The sequence below is a fragment of the Brachycentrus maculatus genome, unplaced genomic scaffold, assembly GCF_059751285.1.
Source record: "Brachycentrus maculatus isolate JH-2025_06_01 unplaced genomic scaffold, ASM5975128v1 h1tg000119l, whole genome shotgun sequence".
NCBI lineage: Eukaryota > Metazoa > Arthropoda > Insecta > Trichoptera > Brachycentridae > Brachycentrus > Brachycentrus maculatus.
The window spans coordinates 172,758-183,369 of NW_028280872.1; the positions used below are offsets into that span (position 1 = coordinate 172,758).

Consider the following 10,612-nt stretch of genomic DNA (forward strand, 5'->3'; position numbering starts at 1 on the left):
AAACTCACATAGATGCATGGGTGTTTACAATATATGAAACTCTAATATACGAAACGTAAGTTAATATATGTACATGTATCATGCTTTGGGTAAACATTCCAGTGTCTGATTCCAGTGACTGTTTATTTTTTCTTTTATTATTAAGATTTTTGACATTTTTTTTATTTAATTTTAAAAAATCTTACCCTTATCGCCACACAATGGTGCATAGGGCACTGCATCATTGTGTAGCGATGATCGTTACTTACATGAAGACCGTTACTTACTTTTTAAAGATAATTATTGAAAGAAAGTATATTTTACTTTAAATGTACATAAATATATACAATTAGATTAATTAACCACATAAATGTCGAATTTTGGCAAGAAAATAATTAATTGGTGCAGGAATTCATCACCAAGCAACTTGAAATAGGACTACCCGAACACTGCTCGGTTTAGTCAATAAAAACAAATACATAAATATATTCGGCTCGGGCAAATCAATACCACAAAGTTGGAATACGATTTGCCCGAGCAGCACTCGTACTCATCAATGCGACACAACTCCTTGCCCGAGTCACGCTCGGGATAAACTGGCGACTGGTTAAGTCTCAAACGATTTTTTTTTTAATTTAATAGAAAAATTTAATGGATTTTTTAAAAAATTGAAATGGAAAAAGGAGCAGAGAAAGACTGAGAAAAACTTGGCATGATCAGGGATGCCAAATACTTGAAAGCGGTCAGGTTAGGAGTCGAAATAATCGGCGGGTGTGTATGATGAGGAGATGCATGAACGTGGAAGGGGCGAGGAATGTTTGCAAAGACAGAGTGGTGTGGCGTTCTATTCTCTCTTCCTACCCCTGCGGGGAAGCGGCGTGATGGTTAGTTAGTAAGTTAGTTAAATTTAATGGACTAGTGAAAATACACCCATACACATCAACAAATTATCTGATTCGAATTACACATGATTCACTCATTGACCAGAGATGGAGGGCCTAACTTTCATAGGCGTGCCATTTTTATTTACTTTTTATTTTTTAAACTATTTAAAAGGGTGAAATATGAAGCAGCTGCGTTCATAATCTGAAAAAAAAAAAATGTTTTTAGTTTGACATCAAGGAATAAAAAATATTAAGAAAAACATTTATTAACCCTTATTTTCACGCAATTGTGCCAGATAAGAATGATGCAGCTCAACATTCTTCCAAAACTTCCAATAATTTGAATAGTGGGGTTGTCATCATGGGAATAGTGTGGTTGTCAATCGGACCTCACATACTAATAAAAGAATATGTGCCTAATAAAAGTGATTCAAGAACAATGTTTCAAAAATAAGTTATATATATATATATATATATATATATATATATATATATATATATATATATATATATATATATATATATATATATACATATATATATATATATATATATATATATATATATATATATATATATATATATATATATATATATATATATATATATATATGTATATATATATATATATATATATACACCCCTGGACAAAAAAATTTACGAGTTCTCAAAAAAACTAAAATTGACACATAATGAATTATTCTTGATATTTAATTAGTTTTTTTGTATTGTTTAGCATATGTGATGACTACTCGTTACTTCAAGGTTAAAATGAAAGATCTTACTCATGAATTGTACTTAGAAATTGCCATAATATACCAGGTATCAGATTATCCGAACCTTAGAGACCCATAACGGTTCATTTATGGTCGAGTGTTTGTGATGGAGTAATAAAAGGCATGTAATTTTTTAATTCATATTTAAGAAGAAGGTTCTAATCGCTTTATTTTAAATTAAGGTATTTTACATTTAAACATATTTATAACATTTAAAAATATTTAATACTTAGTGAATTCACCTTTATTTTTTAAAACATGTAAAATTCTATTATTTAACGAAGCGTAAAGCGAATCTTAAATTTCTGATGTTATTTCTTCTTCCTAAACTTGAATCAAGTTTTTTTTAATTCCTCAATGTTTTTTTTTTTTTTTTTCCCATCTTTTTTTTTCATAATCGCCATAAATTTTCTATCGGGTTCAAATCAGGACTATTCCCGGGCCACGTCAACGATTTTAAGCCAATTTCATCCTTGTATTCAATGATCTGTAAGAAAAACAATAAATTATTTATCAAGTGGTCTACAAAGTGCATTAAAAAATAAATATTTGTACTCACAGTGCGGGCTCTATGGCACGGCGCCAAATTGTCCTGAAAAATCGGGTCCGCGGTATACTGCGTAATGTCCTCGATTGTTGGAATAAGATGGTTTTTCAACACTTTTTTGTACTGGATGGCATTCATCGTACCCTGTATAAAATTTAGAGGTCCCAAACCGTACGCTGTCATGCACCCCCAAATCATGACGTAGGGTGAATGTTTAACGATTCGAGTGACGCACGACGGATGGTATCTTTCCCCAAGTTTTCGTCGAACTATCTTTCTGCCGTCTGGACCAAAAAGGTTGAATTTTGATTCATCGGAGAAAATAACATTTTGCCAATCCTCCAAGGTCCAATTCTGGTGCTCCTTCGCCCAATCCAGTCTAGCCTTCTGCATTTTGTTCGTCAGTAATGGTTTCTTTGCGGGACTTCGTGCTTGGAAACCATGCTCCAACAGCCGCCTGGACACTGTTTTTACTAAAAATGTTGATTTGCTGGTAGACTGCACCTCTGCGTGTATTTTAAGTGCCGTTAAAAATCGATCGCGCATAACATTTTTTTTTATTAAGCGATCATCTCGGGCAGATGTCGCGCGCCCCCATCCGCTTCCTTTTTTCCGTTCTATGGATCCAGTTTCTTGGATTTTTTTAAATAAAAACATCAGTGCACCTTTTAAATACCCAACACGACGAGATATTTTACAATTAGATATGTTTTGTTGCGACAATGTGATTATTTTGGATTTTATCGCAATCGACATTTGCTTTGCACTTTCCATGATTGTTGTGTTATGTTCCCTCAAACGCGGGTAAAACAAAATTGTTAAGACATTTTAAAATGTAAATATTGTAGAAAGGTGACACAAAGTGTCTTTAATTTATTGAACAAAAGAAAGAGGTATCGATAAAGGATTTCTTAGAAAAAGAGTTCAGTAAAGTCAAGGCGTGCGGTAGCAAGTAAACTCGTAATTTTTTTTGTCCTGCGGTGTATATATATATATATATATATATATATATATATATATATATATATATATATATATATATATATATATATATATATATATATATATATATATATATATATATATATATATATATATATATATATATATATATATATATATATATATATATATATATATATATATATATATATATATATATATATATATATATATATATATATATATATATATATATATATATATATATATATATATATATATATATATATATATATATATATATATATATATATATATATATATATATATATATATATATATATATATATATATATATATATATATATATATATATATATATATATATATATATATATATATATATATATTATATATATATATATATATATATATATATATATATATATTATATATATATATATATATATATATATATATAATATATATATATATATATATATATATATATATATATATATATATATATATATATATATATATATATATATATATATATATATATATATATATATATATATATATATATATATATATATATATATATATATATATACATATATATATATTTATATAAATATATATATATATATATATAAATATATATATATATATATATATATATATATATATATATATATATATATATATATATATATATATATATAAATATATATAAATATATATATATATATATATATATATATATAAATATATATATATATATATATATATATATATATATATATATATATATATATATTTATAAATAAATATATATAAATGTGTATATATATATATATATATATATGTATAGAACATCCAAGAATTTGGAAAGTGTGGTGGTCAATCACGAGTAGAATTGCTGAATGTTACATTAGTGTAAAGTAATCACTTATACCAACCTATGACGGTCGTAAGCCCCCTAAATGCCCAGACTTCCATATTCTTTTTCATCTATGTTGTGATGTCAAAAAATGATATAAATAATACTGTAGTAAAAGTGAGAATTTTATTGCTCATACCTTTGCAAAACTCTCCACGGACACGCTGTAGAAGTTTGAAGCTGTTATTGCAGAACGTCTTTGTGATCTCAGAATCACCAAAACTAGTGACTTCCGAAATCTAGGGCTGTAATTATACCACTGGCATTCATAAGCGGCTTCGGCAATTTTTGAGGTCTGCAAATTCAAAGTTAATTTATTTGTGTAAATACATTTAACGTGCATCGTTTGAACGAAAAGCAAAACGAAAAGTTTTCTTAGAACAACCGAAATGAATAATTTACGACCCATTGCAGGCCTAACACTTCCCGACAGAGTGAGAATCTCTGAAATGGGAAAATTTTGCGATGTTGAAGATGTCGTGCGACAGGGAGAGAAAGAAGATGTTTCTGGAGAAATCATGTGGGAAGAGCAAGTTCAGATCGAGTAGTGACAATAGCAGTAGACAGCAGCATAAGAGGTAGTCGACCCCCAGGAAGACCACCTAAACGATGGAGAGATAGCTGGTCTTCCACCTCCCAGGAGCGGACCAGAGAATAACAGGACATAGTAATAAATAAAGAAGAAGAAGAAGACATGCATCGTTAGTTGTCACACAAAAATCGTACGAGGAAAAAAACCTGTTACATACATAAGTTACACATATAATTTCCATTACTCATTTTGGGATTAAGGTTAACAAGACTGAAACACAAAGAAGAAAGTTAAATAAAGATAAATAAAATTACACAAAACTAACAATTGTTAAATTTTTAAATTATAAAACAATAAATAGGTATAGTAAATAGGCATATAAAAATAAGGTAAGAAGCATGCTTAAAGGAAACATATGAGAAAATATAACTAATCACATAACACGAATATTTTCCCATAAAGTATTTTTTCAGTTGATTTATTTTGGATCCCTGACTTGGGTTCTATTTAATATATAATACATATATCGTAGTCATCCAGGAGAAAAGACCAAGTGCATTTTTTTTACAAAACCGTGATCATTGACTATTTGATATCTTGCTAGATTAATATTGCCCTTAAAAATATCCCAAAGGATTTTAAACTTGAAAGTATAATATATTGACTTGGTAAAAATGACTAACTGCATTAATGTTTATTTTGTTGCCAAGCAAAAATGACTTAAATGGCCCTCCTGAACATTTTACGTTTTGGTAGTTGGTTGCTTTCTCCTGTACGACTACGATATGTCAGGCAGCTTGTTAATTTGGTTATCGGCAATATATTGCAGAGACTTTACTCCAAACTTAGTTGTGTTTATCGGCTACACGTGTATTTTATCCTTGAATACTTACATAGGTACTTATAAAACTTCGTTAACTACTTAATGTGATTTTTATATTGATTTAGATGTTATTATTACCTCGTTTATTAGACACTGTCCATACCATGCTAGCATGTAAAGCTGCAGTGTTGATCCTGTTAAATAAATTAAAAATCTACCCATTTTCTTTGAGTCCTCCATGTTCTAAAAATACATTATATATCAATATAGGAACAAACAATCATAAAAAATATCCCTCTTTTATTTTAATATTTGATAATATGATAGATATAATATAAGGAAAAACAAATTTATAGTCACGCGTTATGGTAAAGGGATTCCATATAGAAATTATTTTTTAACCTAGTAGTAATATTAACTAAGTATATTATTTAAAAATTCAAAAATTATTAGAAAAAAAAAGTCGAGAGGTAAAGTTTATTTTATTTGTATTACGTAGTTTAAACGAAATCCTTGGAAATCTTTCCCTTGGGTAATTTTCTTTTCTCACTTGCATTTGGATAAATAAAACGGTAACTCAAATTATTCAAAATCATTCTGAATTCAGCTGCATAACAACATCCAACTTTAATTTGATACCTAGACGTAGGTTTGTTGTAATACTATTTAATATTACTGTTTTAATCGACGTTTATTGTAAAATAATTACAAGGAAAGGAGGATCAGTATTGAAATAAAAACTGGAAAAATGTAATTCAAACAAAGCGGTGGATGTCAAGTACCTACGCGTACAAAGAATAATACGATAGTTGGAATAATTAATATCACATGTCTAAATTAAATATATTACCTCTATGTTGCAACAAATACTTACTATAAAAATGATTTATTCACATGATTTCTTAAAAACATTTTGTCATTTGACATATTTTTCATTAAGGCCATACTCGCAATAGTAAAATTCTCTTAGATTCCGGACGACAAGTCATGCCCAATTTTTTTTTAAGAATGCATACTTTTTTTTTTTTTAAACATGCATTGAAAAAAAAATTAAGCTCCTTAACTTTCAATAACTCTTTTCTTTTCAAAACCACATATTATATTTAAAAAAAAAACTCATTTTTCAATGTAAAAATTATGTTTTAAATTTTTTTAAAAATGCGCTAAATGTTACATGGGTTTAAAGAAAATTAACTTGCTATTTTACGAATACTAGGCCTTAAGCACTCGTTTTTTTTAATATATATTTTTAATTAATTGTTCACTTTTCTCCAAATTTACATTGTAACGCTTAATGAAGAGCTTTTTATTACATTATAAGTAAAAAAATATTTTTGGTGCTTTTCATACTCACGAAAGTCATTTGAAAGAGAATGAGACATATGGTCAAAGAACTCGATAAAAACTGCAATGTAGACTGATGGCTGAATATATTTTCCAGTTTTTGAATGTATTCTATCATCTGATTGTGTCGATTTATACATTTTTTCAGCTGTGAGAAAGCTTTGCTTTCGGAATGGTAGCCATCACCCCCTTTCCCCTTTCTGCCAATATGCTTTATCTTCTGACGAAGGCTTTTGAGGTGCGCTATGACGTGAAGTGACATAGCGAAGAATATACAATCGCTACCGCTAACGGCTATGCTTGATAATATTATACAAATTATCATTACACACGATATTATTGAATGGGCAGGATCTTTTGTAGTATCTATTATGTAGCTGGAAAAATGTAAAACATGCAATAAATTATGCGCTATGCGTTATTAACATACCGGAGAATATATTGTACATTCACTACCATTCACAGCAATGCTAGATAATATTTTACAAATTATCATTATATGTATGCGATATTATTGAATTAACAGGATCTTTTGATATATATTATGTAAGTGGAAAAATGTAAAACAAGCAATAAATAGCGAAGAATATGCAATTGCTACCATTCATGGTAATGCTTTTTTAATATTATACAAATTATAATTTTTATTATCTTTCGATTTGTATAAATAAAGATTAATTTTAATTAAGCACCGAATTTAGAGCAGAAAAAGATGTTGCCTTACAAAATAAAATTATCTGTTGAATAAAATATTTAATAATAAATATAATAGAATAGATAGAAAAGGACAAAATATAAATATAAAAACAAAATTGATTTAATCACACTTCTAAATCAAATACACACTATGGTTTGGATATCAAAAACATTGCTAACTTTGTGGTATTACACAACGTCTATTCGAAGTGGTATTAGACAAAGTGAAAAATGAATGATAAGGAAATACTTACTCAGCTTTAAGAGGTAATTGCAAATTTCCATGTGAGACGCCAATTATTTTCTCGTATGTTTTCAACATGAACGGGATTATTAAAAATATCAGTGAAACAGATGTCATCATTGCCAAATAACCAATGGCGATCATTTGGGAGTTTTTATTTGCTTTCAATACCAACCTGTCTCTGTGACGATAACGAATATTGAGGACAACTGAAATCGTTCAAGTTCTTTAATTATTTGGTGGCTTTTATACAAGCATCATGTTGGGATTACTAAACAGAACAGCTTAACATGAGGTTTCTACCCTATGCGCGCGGCACACAGTTTACACATATACTGAGTTTGTAGAAGAGAAAAGAAAAATATAGGTAATTCAAAAAGCTGAAATCCCTTTTCCAAATATCATAGTAAGAAATTTGTAATATTTTTTAAATGTTAGCTTTCTTATTATTGTTGTAATTATTATTATTTATTCAATTAAATATAAAAGTAATCAAATGCGCACTGTCTGGGATTCACTGCTTTACTCAACAAAAACCAAGTGTCATCTTTTAAACGCCTGCATCTTAACAGTGTTGCTGTACGGATGTGAATCGTGGCACCGCTCTAAATCTCAGAGCAAGAAACTGGCAAGATTTTAAAACAGGTGCCTGAGGCGAATACTGGATATAAAGTAGTGTGACTATGTCAGGAATAAGGATGTGAGGGGAAGAACCCAACAGCCCCTCATACTGGAAGTCCTGAAGAGAAGAATGTGGACACGGTTGGGACATGTCCTTAGAATGCCACCTGAGACCATTAACCCCTCATGTCTATTCTTCCAACCCCGAGGATTCCGGTGCCCTAGAAGGGCGCTGACGACCATTCACCGACTGTATGACGAAGCCAAGGAGATGGCGCTTGACAGAGTTACTTGGGAGTAACCCCCTAGGGAGCGAACATGAAAAAAGAAGAAGAAATGGAAAAATGAAACAAAAACTCACCTGACTCCCATTCAGTTTGTAAATTTTTCAAGAGATCCGAAAGCTCATTTCTTTTGTAAAAGAGTAGAATATATTTAAACATCATTAATACAGCGCTCGTAGAAGGGAGAATCGACTCAGTTGTATCCTTCATATCCTTGGCGTTTCGATAGATATACAACAAGTGAGGTAGTATGAACATGTTCATATTAAATATTTGAAAAAGGAACAACAAAGGGTTCCAAATTCCGACCGTTTTAAGCATCGTAACGCTATAATCTATCACCGTTTTCGGCACCATTTCCCTACAAACTTTTCCCTGCAAGTTTAAAGAAATATTTATTTGATATTTTAACTACCAGAAAATATTTATTTGAAAAATCCTGTCACAGTATTCACAGACAAGAGAAGAAGTCGTGAATTATGTGTGACGGTATTTTTAAAAGTGACAAATATTGAGGCCATTACATAGTCTTTTGTGTAAGATTACACTACGCAAACACAGAAATACCTCGATTAGTCCTAATTCATTTGGTCCAGATTCAATAACGACTGGTTAGTTTATCAATAACCAATGGGAACAAGTGGAAAACAATATAAATATTAGAAAACAACTTCAAAATTTAAAAAAAAAAATTAAATTATGTACAATATTATTTTGAAATTATGTCCGCCTCCGTAGTGTAATGGTCAGCATGCTCGGCTACCGTTCTGGAGGTCCCAGGTTCGATTCCCAGGGGGGTTTAATAAATATATAAGTGTTTTATATTATCCACTGACACTTCGTGATGGAATTGCATTTTTAATATATTATTAAATTAAAACCAATATTTTTAGCTTTTCCACTTTATTTTTATTTGACCAGCGACCGGGTTTCGTCGTTACCGACATCATCAGACTGGTGGGAGGCTATACAAATTGTTGGCTATACAAATGGTTATCAACTCCTGCCTTGTTTTATATATAACAACAATTTGTATAGCCTCCCACCAGTCTGATGATGTCGGTAACGACGAAACCCGGTCGCTGGTCAAATAAAAATAAAGTGGAAAAGCTAAAAATATTGGTTTCAATCTAATAATATATTAATATATAAGTGATTGATTTTTTCACTCTAATATTTATTCAATATTACACTGGACTGGTACCTAAAGTGGAGGGCTGATCACCTTTCCTTCATGTTTAATCGATCGAGATAACACTGCGTTTATGAAGCAGTGCCTTTTGCACCATTGGGGTGCGGTAAGGGTTTTTTTTATTATGTACAATATAATTATATATTTTATATCTCTTGTAATTGGAAGGAAAGGAATCACGATTCCATGAGTAGTCTTTTATATGTACGTTAGTAAAAACACGCGATTACTACTTTTTTTTAAAATCACTGTTTCATACAGTCCGGGAATTAGGTACATCAAATTAGTCGGACTATTCGAGGTACACCGGTAAAGAACTTTTTATTATGGCCATAGTGTATTATTATGATTTCTATAATTACAGTGTTTTTTTTAAAACAATATATGTTACATTATCAGTTCAAAACGTGTTATCAGATACCCCATAATTATTACACGCTATGCGTAACAATATTTTTATATTTAGGATTCTTTCTTCCCCTGATATTAAAATGAATATACCTAATTATATGCTGTCCCACCGCAGGATTTTCCAAGTATACTTTTGTATGTCTTCGATGTAATCATTTTCATTGAAAATCAGGAGTAAAAAGGTATTATTTTAAAATATTTCGATCCCAATGGGCTTTTTATCTTGAAATTTTAATATCTAATGATACATGAATCCAAAGTAATTAAAACTGATTCTTATTAAAAAAAAATTAAATAACCATTTGTGTTTTTATTATTTACACCAAATATTTCAATTTCATACTATTTCTGTGAGCCCAACCGGCTCATTATTAGAAATAGGTATCAAATT

At 29.6% G+C, this 10,612-nt stretch overlaps 1 protein-coding gene across 1 annotated transcript; it reads right to left on the reverse strand.

The window, feature by feature from the left end:
• Nucleotides 1-4,207: 4,207 nt before the first annotated feature.
• LOC148309608 (4-vinylanisole receptor-like) lies at nt 4,208-8,485 on the reverse strand. The gene is made up of 5 exons (XM_088259710.1): nt 8,376-8,485; nt 6,743-7,150; nt 6,139-6,211; nt 5,568-5,672; nt 4,208-4,369 (listed from the first exon to the last, which is right to left on the reverse strand). Exons 1-5 carry the CDS (start codon nt 8,483-8,485, stop codon nt 4,208-4,210), a joined length of 858 nt encoding a protein of 285 aa, XP_088115836.1.
• Between the last annotated feature and the right edge of the window lie 2,127 nt (nt 8,486-10,612).